Source organism: Platichthys flesus, chromosome 12, assembly GCF_949316205.1.
Source record: "Platichthys flesus chromosome 12, fPlaFle2.1, whole genome shotgun sequence".
NCBI lineage: Eukaryota > Metazoa > Chordata > Actinopteri > Pleuronectiformes > Pleuronectidae > Platichthys > Platichthys flesus.
This window is the reverse complement of record NC_084956.1, coordinates 10,353,188-10,375,158: the sequence shown is the minus strand read 5'-3', so window position 1 is coordinate 10,375,158 and position 21,971 is coordinate 10,353,188. Positions and strand designations below refer to the sequence as shown.

Below are 21,971 nucleotides of genomic sequence, written 5' to 3'. Positions count from 1 at the left end.
ACAAATAAGTATAATTACATATTCCTGTTATATATCATTCTGCAATTCAATAAAAGCTTTAAATGTATTCTTTATGATACTTTGCTTAAACACATCTCACATAGTGCATTTAAAGTTCATTTTCTAGAATTATATAGTAAACATCTTATCTCATCTCATCTTACTTTATCTCACCTTACTTTATATTCTGGTCCCAAATCATATGGGGTAAATTTAGTGATCCACCATTTTTCAGAGACAACATACAAAGCTCCTCAGCCCACCTGCCCGCCCACACGGAGCGCCCCTAAACAGAAATGCAACGCACCCTGCCACTTCTTTATTTTAGGGGGGAGAGGGAGGAGTTAAACAGCTGGATTCTCCGAGCGTCTCGTGGCGACGGTACAGCGGGATGACCCGCATGTGTGAGGGGATCGATCCTGTGCAGCTCCGGGAGAAAACAGTGGACTTCAACACAGAGCAGAACGGGGAGCTGGAGCGAAGAGTCTGAGCAACAGGAATCCGGCGAGGAGCAGCTCTGAGGCGGCAGAGGTGTGGAGCACAGGTCGGCCTGCTTCAATTCATCCAGGGGAAAAAACTTGGCAGCTGACGGAGGCAGAAGGTGAGCTGGTGGCTGCAGAGTTGTTCTTCACGGTTGGTCGGTGATTCTTTCTGCAAACAAGAGGGTATATGTCTGTACGTGTGTAAACAAAACACGATGAGACCCGTAGTGATGTGTGGTAGATGTTAGTTTCAATGGAAAACAATCATCACACTCTTTCAATGTGGCTTTTTCCTCCCAGAAACACAACCAGAGAAATCCAATCCGCTCTGGATCACAAATCTTGAAGTACATGATTAATGGAAATAAAACCACTGGATTGTACTGCGTGTGTTTTACCTTTTCAAATATGTCATATTGAGTAACATGAACTAGTTTTTGTACTTTTAAACCGAGGTGAGCATCACACAACTCTTATTACAGAGTACAGCTGAAACTATAAGTAAACTAATGGCTTAGTAGAGCAACAAAAAATCATCTCCAACTATTTTCAGAATCAAATAATCATTTTATGTACGATTTTTTTTTTAACAAACATGTCAAACGAGATCTGTTTCAACTTGTGAGAATAAGATGCTTTTCTCCGTAAAATATATATTTTATTAAAATAATATTTTCGTGGTTTTACAAATCACACAACCTGAAGATGTAATCTTCGACTCCAGGAAACTGCTACAGGAAGTTCTCACTAATTGACAGATAAGACAATAATTAAAGTAAATGTTGGTTGCATTTCTTTCACCGGCAGGGCTTAATGATGATTACTCTCTCTCTCTCTTTCTTATTTCCGTAGGTGAATGATCCTGACCCATCTCCGCTCATTCAACCAGCCAAGGGGACACATCTGTCCTACATGTGTCCCATCCGCCATCCTCCGCCCTCAGGAACATGAACCAATGCAGGCGTCAGTCACACTCATTTAAATGTTAGAACCACTTGAGCAGATATCACTCGGCTGGCCGAAGAGGAAGAAGAAGAAAGGGACGGTTAAAGGTGCAGGAAGATGTCTGTGTGGATGATACTGCCTGTGAGCCTCCCAGCTCTGACCATCACTGGGATATGGGTTGTGTAAGTGTTATTTTATTTTCTCCTCAGGTCGGCTGAGACTGAACTGGTTTGTCAAATTGTCTTTCGCCCCGCTGCAAGTTCCATTCTATTTTGATGATGACACTTGATGCAGTGATGAATCTGTTTTTCCCATACATATTTCACATCACATTATATCTATGTGCTTTCACACACATTTTTGCTATCTGCATACTCACCGACCAATCACAGCCATTTTCAGATTCCCACACTTCTTTTAAAGCCAGGGTTGGTAATCCTGGAAGAGCTATGCAACCGATACATCCCACCCCCTCCCAGCGGCCCTCTTGTCAAAGCTATGCCTCCAAACCACATGAGCGTGCACAGCCTGACAACTGAGAAGCGGACCTTTCCCTGACTCGGCCAACGTCTCAGCTTCAGTGTATTTATCCTCGGTTAAAACACTTTGGTCATGAGCAGTGAGAGCACAGGCAGGCCGGGGGGTTAGTGACAGACACCGACAGTACGCTGACCAATCATTTTACTCTGGCCAAAAGAAAGGATTGTGTTTATTTTAGTCCTGTGGGGGCAATGGACACTGGCTTGACACAGACACGACTATTGATTGATGATTATCAGGAGGTGAAAAGGATTTCACCAAATATGAGAAAACCAGAAACAGAAAAACAAAACTACCTTTCAATATATATTTTTTTAATACATAGAAACCACAATGTCTGGTGTTTACTGTACATATTGTTTCTCTTTTATTAGCTGCACATACCCAGGCCATATTCTTCACATTACAAATCTGTTATCTACAGTGAAGCACAAACCTCTTGACACCTCAGCCTCTCGCCTGCAGGAAAAGCAGTGCTGCATATTTACTTTGAATTCCTGGGCGCCATGGCAATTGCCATGTGGATTAACTCTCTCCGGGAAGATTATCTCTCCCTCACTTAAAAGTCAGACGTGCACGTTGGCAGTGTAGCTTAATTATCTGCAGTAATCGGAGCCGATGTACGGCCGGGAAAAGAGTGACTCCTGGTTATGTCTGGGCTGACAGCTCTCTTGTCTGCTCTGTTATTACTGTGGGAGGAGGAACCTAAACCCCAGGGGGAAGAGAGACAGATGGCCCAATTCCAAACTGTCGTAGTCCTGTATATTTAGGCTGCGTGCTACATCTATGATGGGCTGCGTGGGGAGCTCGCAGTCTAATCGGATGCCAGAGCTAACATCTTGCACAATTACTGCTTGTGTGCACGGCCGCCTCACAGTCGGGAGTGTGTATTCAGGTGTGCGGGGCTTGGCTGGCAAGTGGGTCCGTCTAGGTGGAGAACCCGCGGGTTAAATCACTGCCTGTGATCTTGTTTTGGCATTTTGTTACCGAGGTAGAAAGTCAAAATGGCAAACGCTGCTGACCATCGGTTCCTTTGAACCCATTCCCTTCCTGTTACCTTGACAAGGCGGCCTTGTTTCTAAGAGCAGTCAAGGGTCTTTTATTCCAGACTCGTGGAATGTCAAAGGATGTGACATGTTGCACAACCCCCCTCTTTCTCTGTGGCAGAGCAGGCAGGAGTAAGGAGTAAGGCACTGGTAGAGGGGTTCACAGGGAGTGTATGCAGAACTTTGACTCAGCATCTGTCAGCCGGAGCCAGAGTACAGACGCAGGCAAATCAGTCTTGTGCCCACACACGAGTCTTGTCTCCGATTCTTTCGCTGACCTTCTGCGAGTAAGGAATGTGTTAGAGTTTCTGTCTGGCTCTGCTGTGAAGAACACTTGTTGCTGTTTTGGATTTTCAAAGTTTTTAAGCTGTGTTTTGCTTTAAATTTTTTTTTAAATATACCAATGTATACGGTTCTACAGCAGCCAGCCAGAGAAGCTACCAGAGTCTAGCGCAGCCTGTTCCAAAATATCCATCCAGAGCCTTTTTATGCATCACACCCTTTCCTGTGGTTTCTGTTATTTTTCACCGTCAAACCAGGTTTTTCCAGACTTTCTTAAATGTTATTCACTGAATCTTGACTGAAAAAAAAACTTGCTCTCTTCCACCTATATATTGCCCACGGACATGTAATTACAGTTTACAACCACTGCCAAGCTTTGATAGAGGTCCAATTATGTAAACAAACCTATTATTACTCAGCCTCCTCGGAAGAATGCACCAGTTTTATTTAGAAATTTCCCAGAGCTGCACTGCCACTCTTTTAGACTTTGGCAGATGACCAAACTTACAAAATAGGCCTCAATATGGAAAATGTAACGGTAACAGTTGGCCATCATTTCCTGTATTCTCTCTAATGAAGTCCCCTGATGAATCTCTGCATTTCTGGTTGTTTTTCTTTTGTTTTCATGAAGTTTGCGTTACTCTACTGGGGCTTAAGGAGTCGGACCTGGAGCTCTGCCAGTCTTTTACCTCACGGCCATGTTCTATACCACAGGTTTCCTCAGTAATGTCAGTGCATTGCAGACAACATGTCTTCCATTTGGATTATGTGATTTTTCAAAGGGTTATTCACATAGTATAATGCAAGCCAGTAACCAGCAGTCAGTCAATAGCACAGATCACATCCAGGGTTTCATTTGTATAGAAATGACTTGAGAAGATGAGGAAGTCGGGCCACAAAGAACAGTGGTGTTTTCTGCGGTAGTGTTTTTGCATTGTCATGATCTTCGTCAGAATTAAGTGGCTGCTGTAGTGAAGATTGATGTTTACTTTGACATTTTGTTTGGAGGATGTTGTGGTAGATCTCTCTTAAGTCACTTTCAGGCATAAACCTGAGAATATTGGGCCCCTATAAATTTTCTTTGTTTGGAGGAGTTTGCCTTTCATGTATGAAGAACGCAGCTGGACGTTGTCCGAGTCAGACGCTTTCACAGCAACAGGAAAATGTCCAGAACTTTTGGGTGAGGGGTCGGCACTGGGGTGAAACCTGCAGGAGGCAGGACATGATGGATTAATTCTGCTGCCTGTTTTGGGTTTACAGCGTCGGCCCTAATCACCAAACTCTTGGATCTAATTTTTCCAAGTTGACATCTTCATCTGCTTATTCTACATGTATGATACATAAATTTGCATCTCTGTATTTAATGGGGCTAATGGAGAGATCATAATATTTGTGTTATGGTCACTTCTGTAAAGAGTATTTCCTTATTACAGGCTTTTACTACTGCTGCAGTAGATATTGCTGGTGACCTCGTGCCCTGGTTTTTCTTGTAATTAGGTTCTCATTCATTAACCCTGTTATACTGCGTATCACACTGTAGTATTTGTTCCATTGAAGCGTGAGACCTTGAACACTAATTAGGATGTTCACGTCACTGGATTCTGCTCGTCGGTATTTCTAATTCTGGACATAATTACACACACTTTCTTTGTCGCGCAGAAATTAGTTCTAACTTCCAGTGAATCTTGGCACAAAGCGGTGACGTGTTGATTACGCGTGTCTATGTGCTTATTAGCAGCCTGTGTGGGTGTTAATGATATGTCTCTGCTCTTCGAAGACACAAGGTTTGTGATTATGATACTATCGACCCTGGAAACTTTTGTAATTGGTACTTAACCTCCCACTGAACCGACTGCTCAGAGGACAGAGTCTCTGTGGCTGACTGTCTCTTTGTGGCTGTCTTTTTCTGCCAGTTGAAAATACTGTTTTGATCTGTGTGTGTGTGTGGGTGTATTTATATAAAGCATTTTCTATGATGAACAGTACAGCTTATTCCCATTCACTAATACATTCATACATTGCAGTAATGGGCAGCACATTGAGAGTGGCACAGCAATTTGGTTATAGTATCTTGCCCATGGACACCTCGAAATACAGAGGGGGAAGACTGGGATTGAACCGTTCTATCCCCCTAGCTGCAGCTGCCTCTATGTGCAGTGTGTGCGTGTGTAGTTGTTTATATCGACAATACAATTTGAAAGCACAGTTTGGTATATGTAAATACCTAAAGCTATTCACTATGTTTTTCTTTGTTTTTTATACTGAGCAATGCAAGAAACATTTTAAAGTTACATGATTATGCAATGTGTAACTTTGGGTATGATGACCTATGATCTGCTGGATCTTCACTGAGTAATGCAGAACTGAAGATCAGTTGGTGGAAAAACAACAGCAATTATCTCCAATAGTCGTTTTACCTGGAGCTCAACAGAATTACCTGCCCCTTGTGGCTCCACTGTTCCTCAGCAAAAGTCTGCAGGCATTGCTTTTGCATGTTTGCCTCATTCACAACGTACTTCTGTATGACTTAGACACGTTTGGACAGAGACGGGTGATAATAAAGAGCCTGGTAACTACAGCTCTAACAGCTCACTGATTTGTTGAACAATCTTTCAAAACGACATTTATATACTTTTGCTAGGGGAAAACTATTCAGATATACAGTTAAGACATAAGCAGTAATTTATTCAGTTTCAGAAATATACCTATCCATCTTCTCCAGTGGAGAACTTACCTACCAATAGATTTGGACTTTCTAAACCTCCTCAAATCTAGTTTGGTATTTCTTGCATTTAATTATCAGCTAAAATTAACACCAGCATCTAAGCTTGTATCACCCAATATCTCAACTTAGTTAAGTTGATGATCACCAGTATCTTGTTATACACCTATTTCCCACTGTTAAAACGTTCGGCGTATGGAGCAATTTGGAACAATTACGCAATATAAACTTAACGTCTTTATTTAAGGAACAATGAGTCTCACAGTTTGTATCTTTGTTCCTCTTGTCAATGACCACTGTGCGGTCAGTGACCTGATGAGACAAACTCTGCAGCTTTATCTCAGTTACACCATATTGACTGACACAAGCCAGCCTGTTCTCGCTGACCTCTGAGGTTTGGATAGAGCGATAAGAAGTGATAAGTGAACCTGGTCCTGCCGGTTGATCAAACATGTACAACAGCATGTTAATGTTTGCAGACGTGGCTTTTAACGAGAAATTAATCACTTTATTTTCTTTGGGAAATATCCCAACACCTGAATCCTGATTTTGTTTTTTTGTGTCTTCTTTGAGACTTAAACACGAGTTGTTTTTTCCTGATTGATTCTGAACTGAGTCACTCTGGATAACAATATCAAAATGTTTGTGGTTTTAACAGTAGAAGTCATTAAACAGGGCAGACTCTCCTGCTGGTTGTGGTTGTGTTTGTAATTTGTCTAATCACACTTCCTGTTTTTCAGGTATGCCATGGCACTGTACAACCAGCACGTCTGCCCGGTGGATAACTGGTACGTTGCTTAATCTGTCCTGTATCCCATGCTTCATCTTGCTCCATCATACCTCTGCTGATTCCTGCGCACTTTACAAAATCATACCTTGGAGTCAGGTGATTAGTCAGTGTCAGCATATTTCTCCACAGGATGTAATTACCTCGGTCGGTATTTTAATCACTGGTTTCATTTCAACTCAGAAATGTTAGGGACTCAGATTTGAATCAGCTCCTAACCCTTAATAATTAAGTGCAGTAAATGAACACAGATTAAAACTGTCAGTGATGACTCGCTCTTAATTTCACCATCCCTTAAAACAAAAGAAAGGCCTGTTTGGACTCCACTGTGTGGTTTTTGTTACTGTGCTGTCACTGACATATTTTTTCCACACAATCAAATAATTTAAATATGATCATAATACAAATAATAAATACGTATGCTATGGGGAGAGAGAGAAGGGGGAAGAAGGGCAGCGGCCACTGTAGGAGGATTGGAGCCTCTGTATGCGGGTGCCCGCTGGCTTATCATGTAGCAAGGGCGCTAGTTTAGAATTAGAAAAATCTTGAGTTTTAGATCTTTAATACGTTAAAATATATTATGTACTGGATCTTGAATACGTTTAGATAAGTGTTAATCGTGCTAACATTCATTTTGCACCTAAGATAAATGTTTTTGGCAGCATAGATTGTTACACGCTGTATTAAAAACCAAACTAGACCATCATGGAACTAGTAACTCGTACACAAGCCTAAAAACACAGAATCTCATTACACTATGTTTGTCTTTGGGGACCATGGTTACCTACTGTCTCTGCCTTTTAGTTTGTGAGATAATGTCGCAACATTAACGTGTTGTGCGACAGTCTCTACTCAGCCACTTCACTTTATCTTCAATTATGGAGAAGTGTAATTCATTCTGTAACTGTGATAATCCTTCATAACTGACATACTTGGCATAGATGTTACATTTCGTTATTGATTGTCTCAACAAGTCTTAGATTTCACTTATTGAAACCTGCAGTAATTTGATTTTGCTCCAAATCTGAACACTGAACTTTGCTCTGTCTTTTTCTTTGTGTGCTGTTTGATGCTCTAGGTTGTACAACCAGTCGTGTGAAGAGGAGCTTTACTTGCAGAGCGGTCCAACCTTGTGCTGCACGCTAGACAATGTACCTCTCATCAGGTCAGTGAGACTGGACTCCTCCTCCTCCTCTGCTCTGTGTGTCCTGCTGTCTCCTCTCTGTCTGTTGCTTTGTACTCTGTGTCTGGTCATTAACAGGAATACTGCCCCATTGTTTTACCTGATTCCTGTCGCCACATTGTTGATAAAATGTGTGCGAGCTGCCAGGAGACAGCTGAGTGTGTGTGTGTGCCTGTGCATTCTGGAAATAACTCGGGGCTGAAATATCCTGCTGCCACCGTGGCAGTCCAGAGGAAAAAACGTGCGTCTGCTTTTAACCTTGTAAACACTCGCACAGCTGAATTGGTTCGGCTGGGAGAAAATCAAGACTACTACTCTTTTGTTTTGCCTCTTGGCTCACACAACACACCAGTTGTAGAGCGTAAATACTGTGGTTTGTACAAAGAATCTAAAATATAAAGTTCCTGTAAATATATCCCTGTTTCTGTTTAACGCAAAAAATCATGCGCATGTGCCCAGAAATAAGTTTCCTTCCAGCTATGTGATTAACCGCAGACTTGGAGAGAAACTAAGAACTGTTAAATGTTGCCAAAGGGCTCTTTGCTGCTGCTGTTTCTTAATTTACTGGTGCAGGTTGAAGAGCTGCACCTTTAACTGCTGTTTTACTCTAGAACTCACTGCTACGCTGCGTCCTAACTCACTCTTTATGGGCTGGGTTGAAATGGGACTGTCTAGTCGCGCCGCTGTGACGCTATCATTCTTCAAATGGAGCCTCTGAAAGATTGAGCCGCTGAATTGACACACCGCTCGAGTGTTGCAATCAATTAATTACTGACTGATATCAAACTATGTCAGATAACTTTAATAATAATAACAATTCCAAAGAGTTATTCAAAAAACAATGGTTGTAAATATTAGTCTACTGAATTGTGTATGTGTGTGTCCGTGTATGTCCGTGTATGTCCGTGTGTGTGTTACTGCGGTCAGCTGAGAAGTCTTTGTAGGGAGCAGGAGCTTGGGCACAGACGGCCTGTGTTGACTGTCTCCTGCCTTCCCCTCCTACAAACATTTCCCGTTGCTAGAAGAGAGGCCGTGTGCAGTAGGGGAAAAGTCAAAGGGCTTCACGACGGGATGTGAGGAAGCGTAGTTGTACCCACCCCTCATCCCCCCCCCCCCCCCCCCACAACTGCCCACCCACCCACCTCCCTTGTTCCCCGAGCACAAGGCATCTCTAACATTATATATTTCACTAGGTGCACAGCGTGGGAGGTGAATGAGTGGAGCTGTTCCTGTGTGGTGTGAGTAGGTTGATCACAGTGTATTCTCTCATTTATTTCTGTGTACTCTCTCTTGCAGTAAGTGTGGGACACTTCCACCCGAGAGCTGCTTCTTCAGCCTTATCTGCAGCACCGGCTCATTCATGGGTAAGACGTCACGTGCACATGCATGCAACAAGCACTCAATGGGTTCTATTTTACACCCAGCGCAAAGTATGATTCAAGTGTCTTTGCTAGTTTTAGACTGAGACTAAGACAATTACAGAGGACCATTATACAGCATCCATTATAATAGTATGATAGCAATCTTCTGAGATGTGCACCTGGATTTTAAAGGGAATGGTTGATGACACTCTGATTGGTTAATTGCATGTTAAGCCCAAAACGCACCCAAAAGAAACAAAGAGTCTGGTTTTATCCGTTGATTTGGACTTTTCCTAAATACACTACGCTTCAAGGAAACCAAGGATCAAGGAAACACTCAAAGATATTGTTAGAAAGATATTCAAGTCACTGTCATATCATATATCAAAACAAAATCAGGAAAAGGAGGATTCCCTTTTACTTTCTTTAACTGTTATGTCCTACACTCCTTCCTAAACTACTGCACCATGATAGATCAGTTTCTTTGTGGTCGGTGTTTCGCTTGCAGTAGTATCAACTCTTTAGTTTATGTTGAGGCTTGGGAATTGTTTTATTGTCCGTGAAGAAGTTATGATCTCTTGTAAAAACCTACAACCAGAACTGACAAAGAGCCAGTGTAAACCTTGACTGTCATGGATTTGACTGCGGAGGATGAAATAACAACTTTCATTTTAAGTAGTCGCCAGTAAAACATGAATGAAGAGAATGATCTCCCACGTGCTGCTCTGTGTGTGTTTCGTGCGTCTTCACGTGCTGTTCCCTTCGTTAACTGCTGCTGCTGTCTACTCTGATGTAGTTAATGTTCCCCAGCTGTGCCTTAGACGTGTTCTCTCTCTCTGCGTGTGTGTGTGTCAGTCTGTGTGTGTTATATATACATGGTTTCTTTACTTTGTCAGTCTGTCTACAGCGATTCTGCGTGCTTCTATTTAAGGCCTGACTGATTGGTCGACTCCGAACTGTTGCTTGATGAATCTGAGAGGGAGGATAAGAAAAATCCATGATGGGATAAAAACACTTCAAAGATTCATAAGTACCTTGCAACACAGTGAGCTGTGTGAGTTGCTGAGCTTTAAATTACAGCCTTGGTATTTGCCTGGAGAAAGATTGTGTCATGTATATAGTGTATATATACTGTACACGGACAGAGACTACACAGAGTAATACTATGTTTACGAGATCCTGCTGCAGCCCGGTGTAAAAACACCTTTATGGGTCCGGAGTTCTTTCTTGGACCATCACGTTTCGTGAAACCTTTTAGCTGAAGTTTTTGCATGATACTCATGACAAAACTATAAATAAAAGGTGAAAACATAACCTCATTGGTGGAGGTCAGGATCAATCTTAAAGCCAAGGGCCCCCATTGGCTCCAGGACCTGGCACATGTCCACTTTGTGCATGCTGTAATCAATCATTGGCTGTCATAGTAGGAAAAGCATGGTTGTTGCTGATAACATTAACAATGGCTCTGTTTAAGTGAATACATCAGTGTGTGACGGCATGACAGATACCAGGGTGCTGAAACAGAAGAAGCTTGCGCATTTGGAAATTCGCAAAAGAAGCAGAGTAAGACAAAGCAGTGCGTTTTAGTTGTACTGTACAGTAACGCAACACAATTTGATACAAAAAATGCAGACAAATCAATTCTGTAAACATTTTATGAGGCAACCAAACAACATAACAGCCAGAAAATGGAGCATCTCAGGGTTTACAGCCTAAAAAAAGCAGCAGAGGGTTGCAGACGTCCTGTCTCCACTGGTGAGTAAATCTGCAATCAGCTAATATCGGCTGTGGCCTGGCCGGTCCGTTGCTCTCGCTTTAAACGGGGACACACAAACTTAGACATCAGACTGTGCCTTGTGTTTATGTGAAGAAATCAAATCTGCTCTTCCTTTGCAAAAACATAAAAATCTTTTAAACACATGTGTCCCCAATCCTTTTCCAACAGTTGCGTGAATATCAAGAACAGCTGTTTGAACCACATCGCTTAATGTCATCTGATATCACTGCTAAAACAGTTGTTGTACTTAGAATAAATACTCTATACTTTATTTAGAATGAAGCTTAAGATGCATTTCCATCGGGTCGTGTGGATCAGTGACCTCTACAGGTGGTTCGATTTTTTTTTTTTGTTTCACTTTCCTGTCGGTGTTAATATCGTATGTTAATGCGTTACGGCTCTGCAGAAGTAGGTTAAGTTGATCTGGCATGTAGCTGTACAACCGGCTATTGTAAATAATCTGTGTTTAGCTCCTTGGCCTATTTATTTATGTCGTACTTTGAAGTTTTTTTTCTCCCAGTCTGCACCTTTCTGCCAGTGTACACACACAATGTTTCAAGGACAATGCCTCCATTCTTTTCCCTGCATACCTCCTGCTGGAGAGAAGAATGCCGCTGGCGTTTTGGGTTGAAACGTGTCCCCAGCAGGGTTTATTTAACTGGGAGGTGTGGTGCGGCCGATGTAGGGATATACTCGTCTGCCTCACGCCATGTCTGTGTGTGAAAGCAGAAGTCTGTGCCTTTCTCCCCAGGGTTGTATATACAGTACATTACAGTATGTCCACGCTGTTGCTACGTGACCTCCATGGTAGAGTAATGCTTGTGCGTGTGTGTGTGAGCCAGCTGCTGTGGGCTTCAGAGAAGAGAAAGATCTGAAGAGGCTGTTTGAGAGGCGACCAAAGCTGTGACAGTGTTAGAGACACAAGTATGACGTGTTTATGTAAATGTGTTCCCTCTGCTGAGCTGACCAGCTCTTCCTGACTCAGGAAAACTGGAGGGCAGCTCATCAAACATGTAACTCTCATGCTGTCGGATCCTCTGAGCTAATCGCAAATGCACAACATGGAAATGTGAGAAATGTGGATTTTCTAAAGGGGGGGGGGGGCTTGTCTTAACCTTCAGCCCAAGCTTACATCATCGTAGGTAAATGCCAGCACATGCAGCCACTACTATTTGTTATGATGAAATGGTCATTTTGTTGGAAATGCTGTATGGAAGCTCCACAGCCAGTCAGTCTGCGGCAGAGAGGCAGAGACGCCATGATCTAATTAAACAAATGCGTTTGACTCGCTCGTCCCCTCAGTCACACAATGTGTTCTCCATTCGAAAGCGAGAGAGAGAGAGAGGGAAAACAAGATTGTTTCCGAGCCCGAAGACACGTTTTTGTTTTCCATGATTGTAACTGAAATCACTTTGCCAAGATTTGTTTCGGCACGGAGGGAGCTGAGGGCAGATGACACAAACACGAACACACACTTTGAGGATTTGAAAAACAATATTGTACTTTATATAAGTGTATCAAATTACATTAGCTTCGTATGCATTTCTTGTTTATCTGTGGTTCCTAGTTATCAAAAAAAATATTGATATATGAATAACATTCAGTAGAACACAGAACTCTGCCAAGGCCCAGCAGACCCCTTACATTATAACCTTTTTGCTAAGGCCACATTACGTAGTGCTATTTACTATACAGTGGCTGAAGCAGACCACAACAGATGTCCAAACTGTAGCTAGTGGAGACCCTCTTAACGCCTGCCTTTAATGCAACAGGTCAGTCTCTGGGATACTGTATGAGTTTACACGTCGACACAGGAGAGGCTCGTCGTCCCCTCTGTTTCTCTCCGCCTCCTCTTGTCCACTCGTCCCCTCCGCCCCGCTCTCAAGCAGCCCAGTCAGCCATTGTCAAGCCGTGAGGAGCTAACAAAGAGAAAGCAGGCGGGGGTCAGCTCCTCGGTGCACCAACAATACCCCCAGTCACAGCCCATTAGCACATCAGCAGTCATCTGTCTCATATACTGTATTCCGCTTCTCTTCGCCTTTTAATCTGATGTTAGACTTTGACCAACCCCCCACCCACGTAACGTTGCCACTTTCCCGCCGTTTCCTGCCCCTCACTTGTGAGGCAGAGAAATTCAACTTCCTGTGATTCTCAATCAGCTTCAAAGGAATTCTTTTGTTTCCTGGCTAAATGAGGTGTGCGAGCATTTTGCATTGAATTGAGCTCGGGGGCCCCTGTGAAACAACCTGTGTGTACTTGACCTTTCTCAAGTCCAAGCTTAATGCTGCTGCTTTCTCCTATGCATGGCTTCACTGTCGGACTGATGCATGATGTCTCTTTATGTCTCTCTCCTCCTGCAGTGATGGTGATCGTGCTGCTCCGATATGCTCACGTCATTGAGAAGCACCAAAACTGTGTTCTCAACACGGCGGGTCTCTCCACAGGCTGGATCTGTGCTGCTGGACTCATCATGGTGGGCAACTTCCAGGTATGGTCACCCACTTTATTCAACTACAGGTTTCTTATCCTATTTGTTACCATAATGCAGTTGGAAAGAGCCAGTGCCCTTATGAAACCACATTTAACTCCACTAAATCAAGATTGACATAAAAAAATATCTCTATCTCCCAATGTTACATAAAATATAAGGCTTAAACCTTATCTGGATCAAAACTGAGTGGATTCTTTCCTGATCCATTCCCCATCCACCCACCGTGTTTCTTTGGATATCTGTGCAGTAGTTTTTAAGTTATCATGTTCTTGTATTTTCATTGTGAGGATTTTTTTGGCTTCTGTGGTCTAGCATCAGGTTTTTGGTTTAGGAGCTGAACGGTCAAAACAAGAGCACCGATTGGATTTTATTGGGTTGTAGGATATTGTTATGGGCAGGTTTTATGTTTTATAGACCAAACAATAAAGAAATACATCAGAGCAGAATTATCAATAAGGAAAAGAACTGTAGTTGCAGCCTGTTAACAGAAATGAATTAACTGTGACGTCTGAGTATTTCCTCTGAACCCTTCTTTCCACTCTCACACACACGCTTACACATAGAATCGACATAAGGTTTGCTAATGTCTGATGTGTAGTTTAGTTTTGAAACTGTGAAGAAGAAGAAGAAGAAACTAACCCTGAATTCCTGTCCTGTAGATATTTGTTCTTCGGTAAAGAATTTCTTCAAGTTTAAATATTTGGAACCTTGGCATGACGCCTAGAGTGAGTGTTTGCGTTGGTTTGTTTGTCCTGAAGAATTTTCTTTGTAGAAAAGGTTTGAGAGAGGAGTTTGGCAGAGGAGCTTCAGAGATACATGTTACTGACGTTATTTTATTACCAGCATGGACACTGACTGGTCAGTGGTAGAGTGTGGATGACTGACCTGAGGGCCAAGTTTGGAAAAAACGTTAAAAGGATATTTGTCAATTTCCTTTCAGGTTCAAACCGAAAGTTGTGGCCTGATTCCCAATCGAGTCTGTGGCTACGTAGGTTTAAACCACAAGGGACTTTTAGGCGTTGCCTAACCACTTGTCGGCAGTTTGTGATGAGGTGTTAGGAAATGCCTGTGCATCCTCTGACTGCATTTGACAGTTGTTCACTGCACGAGGATCAGTTTTTCAGATTTGCTTTTAATCAGCAAATCCTCTCGTGCCTTCCCCTCTCAAATTGACTCTGATCTACACACCACTTCATTTCCCCTAGATCCAACACGTTGAGTAGGAGAGTAAACTGTTCACGTACCATCTAATATTCCCCAGACCTTGACCTGAGCTGATGTTGGTCAGTTTGTTTCTTCTGTGAGTGGTGATAATGTTTCTCTGGTGTGGACACAGTTTGTTTTCTGATGAAAGGCTGAATCTTTCTGTGTAGTTTTGTTGCAGTTATGCTTTCGTCCTTTAACTTTGACAACTGTTGAATGGGGAAACTTTTGAAAAAAGGGAGAAGACGTGTGACTCCTATCGTACGCACTCTTGCCCTGTTGACCTTCATCCCGTTATATATACACCTCTTGTCCTTAGAGGGTCACAGGGGAGGCAGGCTGGAGCCAATCCCAGCCGAGGTTGGGTACACCCTGCACAGGTCACCAGCGTATCACAAGGCCAACGTACTGAGACAAACAACTTTTCATACATTTGGACATTTAAGAGTCTTCAATTAACCTAACCCCGATCTGGATGTCTTTGTACTGTGGGAGGAAGAAAACTCCTGCAGACACGGGGAGAAAAGAGGAACTCCACACAGACGGTGCTTACCACCGGCACCACTTTGCCACCCTTTCCAGATTATGATCGATAAATGATCACGTTTTCTGTCGTGGAAGCACATGGAAGTGGAAAGACTGTGACCAGAGCTCTTTAATGTCTAACGAGACCGATTCAAGGTCCTTCTGAAGCTCCCTGTGTAATAAAGAAGAAGAGGGATGGTCTTACAGGAGTGTGTGAAGCAGATGTGCAGTTTGTCTCAAAGAGCACGAAGGTCGTCTTCACCTCCTTCCCGCTTCTCCTCCAGGGGCCTCCGCTCTGAAGAACTGCGAGGAATTTTACGGGAAGTGCCAGGGGGAAGTGAGTCATCAAGTCTGGCCATGCATGAAGCGGAGCTGGGCAGACTGGGTGTGTGAAGCAGAGGCCCCATACCTAATCAATCACAGACACTTGCTCGCATCTCTTCCAGTTGGGAACATTTTCAGTGGGACGGAGATAGAGGTGTCATTGATAGTCAAGAAACTGTGGACGCCACATGGAAGAAGAGAAAGAAGTTAAAAGAAGCTCAGACACAGACTCATAGGCTGAACAAGCATCGGCTGGCAAACACTACAGGAAAGAGTAAAAGCAGCCAAAACACAACACGTGCTAACATGTGCTACCGGTGGTGAAAACTGCTGCGGGTTGTAGCTGTGTGTTGCGTAAGACTTTGGCAGCACGGATGTGGTGTGGCCAATAGGCCTTTTTATTTAGGTCTGATGGTTCAGGCTGAGAAACAGATGAATAGATGATCACTGCCACACAGTGGTGGACAAGTGTGACGAGGCTGCGTCGAGAGCTGTCTCCGGAAAAAAGTTGTAACTCCACTCTTATGTTCCCCCCCGTTTCTTTGTAGTTTCATACTTAAAGGGGACATATTATGAAAATTCCACTCTTGGTAGTGCTTCTACACGTTAATTTGGATATCTGGCATGTCTACCGTCCCAAAAACTCTGGAAAAAAACAACTCCCGCAATTTGTTGTGGTTCCTCTATGTCAGAAACGATAGGCTAGAGTGCATTGAATGGGATTACGACCGAAATAAACGTCAAAGTTACACCATGCCCATGTAGGGAGTCTCGCTACATGGCCTTGGTCTTCATTAAGACCCCAAGTAACCATATCAACTGTGGTAAAATGGGCATACTATGTCCCCTTTAAGGTACCACATTTTAGTTCTTGTGATTACCAGTGAATAATGCCAATAACACATTCCTGACTTTTTGCTCAGTACTGTAGTTTATCAGAATTGGTGTAGATCTGTTGTCAGTGTGGTTAAGCTCCTGTATGGATACAAGAAGGTGTGTGTGTCCATTACTGAGTAACACGTTTGCTGGCCCTGTTTGATTTATTTACAGAAGATAAAGAGGTGATACTGTAGAAGAAAATAGTTACTTACTTTGTTGTATCTATTTAAGAGGTATGAAGTAAAAATAGAAATCTGAAAACTCACAAAAGCCTGTGGGAAAACACGTAAGGCCCGACAGCTTTCTTCACTCTCAACTCTGGAGATGTCACAGCTAGATCTGAGAAAAGACTCAAATCACCACGTGTGCGTTTCATATCGAACTGTCTGGAAAAGTTACACTCCAAGGATTAGCCTACTGCACAAGAATGTTCAGTATGTATTAGCTGGGTCAATGGACAAATGGCTTAGAAGCCAAAACGAAATAACTTCTAGGCTGTTGCTCTAATGATCTCCAAGAATTGCGTGGAGCCGTTCCAAACAAAAATACTTCAACTATCTGGCTCCAGTGAAAACCCCCCCCAGAAATAACTGTTTATCATCCGTCTAAATTAGTCTGGTTCATGGAGGTGTGTCCCGAACTTTGGTTAATGCTCCATTGAATCTCTTATCTGTTCTCATCAGGACATTTGAGCTCTCTCTCTCTCTCTCTTTGTGTGTGTGTCTGTCTGTGTGTCTTGCAGTGGGAGCTGTAGTCACATGCTCCTGAGCAGCTCTTTTGTGTATTGTGTCTTATCGTTCTTGTGACCGTCGGGGGGGAAAGAGGAGGTGCTCTGCTGTGTTGCTCGCTGCTGTCGTTTCCTGAACATCACCCTCTTTTTCCCCTTCGGCTCCTTATACGAAAGAAATGAGAGGCTTTGAACAAAGTGAATGATTAAACCTGACCCATCAGCTCGATGACGAAGCTGCCGTATGTTCCCCTCTTTGGATCTCTGATGTCAGCTGCTGATTTTTGTGTAATTTCCTCATCTCACCCATATCACTCACCCTCTCCCTGTTTTCCTCCATTGGCAGGTGGATAATGCCAAAGTCCTCCACTATGTCGGAGCGGGCGTTGCCTTCCCCACCAGTATGCTGTTCGTGGGCCTGCAGTCGGCGCTGACCTACCGCCTGGCCAAGACGCAGGGGGAGTACAACGTGGCCCACCTCCGGCTCTGCATGACCCTGCTGGCCTTCGTAGCCTTGGTGCTCAGTATCCTCCCCAGCCAGATGGCAGCCGTCGAAGCTGTCAAGTGCTTCACAGCCCAGCATAGCGCTGCCAGCCTGATTATAGAATGGAAACACGTAGTCTAGATTCTATCACAACAGTTTCTCTACAGTATATTTGTGTTTCTATGGGACATGTCTACAGTCATACTGTGGGAATAGATTGATACAGGGCATGTTGTTAATGGCTTAATCAGTTTTCCCTCTGGGAGACGTAGTTTACAGGAAAAAAGATTACATTTTTTTTTAAATATGGACATTTACTCTCCTTATATTAGTCTCATATATGTGGTAAAGAGTTAGCAAAAATTGAAGTTGAACATTAGCTCAGCTGCAACAACAGAAACACATTCTGTCTTGAGCAAGGTAATCTTAGCCTGTTTATAAAGGTCAATGACTTGGCAGCTCCTATAAAGTGAAGCCAAAGCGTCTCTATCACCTCCTGGTCGCTGTCTGCAGCATAGAGCACAAATCCCATGTTGATGAATACAGGGTTTCTGTTCAGTCCTAACAACACTGAACTTTTTGCTTTAAAAACCCTTTAAAACATTGGGCAGTATAAATTGAGAAATGTAAAGAATGTTATATAAAGAGGGATATTCACTACTAGACTACAAAACCTTATCTTCAATTATGGGGAAGGACTAATGATAATGATTCTGTTTCTGTGAATCTTCACTATCAGAAAATGTTCAGCTCCTCATTATATAAATAATTTTGTATTAGGTCGCCCTTCTTGCTGTTGTTGCCCTTAACCATGTGTGCAGGTGGCGTGTTCTTCTGTCAGGAGAGCTTTGTCCTGCAGCACGCCTCAGCCATCTTCGAATGGCTGTTCTGCTCCATCATCATGCTGTTCTACGGGACGTTCGCCTTCGAGTTTGCCAACTTGTCAGGGGACACCATGGCGGTGCTGGTGAGAGGCGGGGCCCTGGGTGCTGCTGGGAGAGAACACAAGGTGGACGCACTGGGAGCCCACCAACCGGAAAACATGTCCATCCTGTAGCCTCATCGACGCCTCCAGATGTCACACAGATGGCCTGTTCATTCATTTCAAACTCTTGGTTGTAGAATGAGTTTAATTATTCATTTCCAGCCGCGTTGTCTGGTGCGCTGAGGTGAACCAGGCCAGTGCAGCAGCCGCTCATGGTAGAGTGGATCCTACCCTGACGGCCCGTGGGGGTGCAGATCTATTGCCACGGTGGAGAGCTCCACTTGTATTGATGTGTCCTTAAAGAACTTGTTTGCATTTTGCACATTGCACAAGTGTGAATCCAAATTTTCAGTATTTTATCAATCATGAAAACGTGCTCTCCCTCCCCCGGCTGAGATCCTGAAACCTGTCTCAATGTGTGGCCTCGGAACATTTCCTCTTCACCGCCGCGATGCTAAAGGAGTGAAGGCTGCTGGACGGCCTGGCTGATGGCGTTACAGTGGCGAGACGGAGTGAGAGAGATGATTGTGTAATGGAGGATACGGATGGAGGTCACATGAACATAGTAAATCCAGAGAGACAGTCCAACAGAGCCGTATGTAGATGTTTCAGTCCGTGGTCTGCATTTTGCAGTCATTTAAACCTGCAGTAAGCAATATGTTTGATATTAACAGATCAAATGATTGTTAAATCCAAGCATCCTCCAGGATATCCAACCACCTGAGAATTAACATCCTGCTCCACATAGATTTTTGTGGCTTTTATCCGACAGAAAGTTTGGAAAGCAGAAGACCTTTTTCTCTCGAGCTGAATGATTATGATGAAAAGGAAAGTGGATATCGCACTCGTATTCTTCAGATGCTGCTCTGTTTCTGCTGGATGTAGAAGTAGCTATAGAAGTTGACCAAAACAGCCAAAAATCAACCCATAACACATTTATAATACACACGTCAAAGACCTCGTGTTTGATCTTCAACTCCACATCAAGCAAAGCGAACACTATTTTCTAAGCATCAGGGTCGGGATGTTTTGGGTTGCGTGGCGTGTCATCATATCACCTACAACATGCATACAATAGATCTGGTGCCTCATTAATGTAAACCTTTACGACTGAGTCTCAATTCAGCACGTCAACCTGAAACCTCAAATAGTTTTGAATTCAACTCCCTCTCTGTAGAGTTTCTGCCAAAGAATAGGAAAGGGAGATGACACGGCGTCCAGAGGCTAAATGCGTGCCAGCTAATTCAAGCCAGAGCTCTGGCTTTATTGAGTTTGGTGACGAGGCATCATACGTGGTTTCAGGTCTTGCGCTTGGAGGTCTGCATGTAATTACTCCCCCCCCCCCCCCCCCCAACCAGGAGGAGCAGACTGAGCTCTCACTGCCGAACATTCTGACTTTCTCTCTGGATCTCGGACATCTCCATAGTTGGAGTTTCTACATTGGACCGACGATTGAGTAAGAAGGAAGGATTTGTAATGAAACAAGCTCCAAGTGAGATGAACTGTCCCGCTCACTGTACGTGCCAAATATCAGTCACCGGTGCTCAAACACAAAAGGCCTTATCCTGTCACGTGTCCCAGAGTTCAGCTGTGATGATGAAGAGTGAAAGCAATAAGACGGAGACGTGGGGTCAGTTTGTGGAGGAGTAAGAGACAGGAGGTTGAATGAACGCCTGAGAGTGCCAGGAACTCAGAAGCAGATATTTATCACAACAAGGAAAATCCTTTTGATATCTGTAGTTTGGACTCATGGTTTAGTATCTTCACATGTTGACTGCATTCACTGACTTTCTATAAAAGTGTTATGTTTATATTTTGAATTCTGTGTAACTTTAAACCAGTTTCCTATTTCGGGTGAAAAACCAGAGCGAGCTGCTCAACAGTGACAGGCTTGTTAGTTTGCTCTTTAAAAATACCGCTTCCTCTCACCACAACCAGCCACATGTTGTGCAGAGGTTTTTGTCAGTGCCAGTATTATTTGAGTGCAAGTGCTCAACAGAAGCTTTCTTCAAATGCAGTTTCTCAATCTGTTACAGAGGGACTGAAATATAGTAAATCACTCTGGGACTGAATGTATGAAACGTGCTGAGCTGGAGGAGCTTGTGCTCACTGCTCCCGTGGAATAAGCTGAGGATGAGGTCAGAACCCCAGTAGCTGATCACCTGCTTCTCTCTGCTGGTCAAAGTGCTCATTGCACATGAGCTTGTGTTGGGGATCACAGCTGTAAAGTCGTATTTCAGCTTGTTTTCTACTTGAAAAAAGTTTGTGTCCACAGACGAGGGTGTTCGGTTGGTCAAATCTGCTTCTGACCTCGTGTCCACACACTACTTCTACAATATGCATTCTTCTAAATAAATCACATGTTCATATTCAGTGCTCTTTTAAACGTTAATAAGCCAACTGATGGTGCTGCTGTTTCAAAAAAAACATGTTATCATTATGCATACACTAAAAGCTACTTTACGGTTTGTGCATGCTCTGTTCCATTTAAATATTTTGCGTCATCTCCTCGGCCTCCTCGTCGTTTCATACCTGTCCTTTCATTTCCTCCCCTCGTTTTCTGATCTGTCTGATCTTTGCACTCAGGAAAATGTTACGACACCAGCTGCATTGTTTGATTCAAAGCAGAACCGACTGTTTGCTTCTGCCTCCCGCTGCCTTTTTGTTTTAATGGAAACTGTTTCATGTTGAAGAGGACTCGTTGTGTATATTTTTGCTTTTGTGTAGCGTAAGCGCAACTGCTTTTTTTTTTTTTTTTTTTTTTTTTTATTTTTAACTGCTGCAGGATTGATGGTTGACTGGTATGTAATTGATTTATTTTTGTTAATCAAATACTCAGTAAAGCTTCAGAGGAGAATCAACATTCCTGAACAGTTAGCTTGTGAGGAGGTTTATGCTGCTTCATGCAGACGTGGTTAAATATCTGCAAAGATAAACTAGCTTACTCTTGTGTTCAGTACATGATGTGTGAGAGCATTCAAAGAAACTAACTAGCATCGGTAAACCTGACAGAAACTCAATACCCAGTTTCCTCAGTTAAACTGCAAAATATTCCCTATGTGCCTTATGTATTATTTTGATAATGAAACCAAAGAGGTTTAGGATATATAATTCTATTTTGATGAAAAGTCATATGATTGTATGTGTGAGTATAATATCTATATATGTATAGATATAGATGTATGCCTTAATGTTAGAAAAAATAAAAAATACAGCTAACAGCATGTA

The 21,971-nt window shown here is 43.1% G+C and overlaps 1 protein-coding gene across 1 annotated transcript; it reads left to right on the top strand.

Moving 5' to 3' along the window:
• The first annotated feature begins 343 nt into the window (after nucleotides 1–343).
• On the top strand, nucleotides 344–21,967 carry zgc:154058 (Transmembrane protein 150A-like). The gene is made up of 8 exons (XM_062401345.1): nucleotides 344–601; nucleotides 1,335–1,609; nucleotides 6,758–6,805; nucleotides 7,883–7,969; nucleotides 9,284–9,351; nucleotides 13,486–13,613; nucleotides 17,621–17,798; nucleotides 18,580–21,967. The coding sequence occupies exons 2-8, from the start codon at nucleotides 1,545–1,547 to the stop codon at nucleotides 18,813–18,815; spliced, it is 810 nt and encodes a 269-aa protein (XP_062257329.1). The 5' UTR covers nucleotides 344–601; nucleotides 1,335–1,544; the 3' UTR covers nucleotides 18,816–21,967.
• Nucleotides 21,968–21,971: the final 4 nt, after the last annotated feature.

What these genes read in the sequence shown, in the direction of transcription:
- zgc:154058 (XM_062401345.1), top strand. Translation starts at nt 1,545, where the DNA reads ATGTCTGTGTGGATGATACTGCCTGTGAGCCTCCCAGCTCTGACCATC. An exon ending in GACAATGTACCTCTCATCAG is followed by an intron (nt 7,970 to 9,283) that starts GTCAGTGAGACT and finishes TCTCTCTTGCAG; the next exon opens with TAAGTGTGGGACACTTCCAC. An exon ending in CAGCACCGGCTCATTCATGG is followed by an intron (nt 9,352 to 13,485) that starts GTAAGACGTCAC and finishes CTCCTCCTGCAG; the next exon opens with TGATGGTGATCGTGCTGCTC.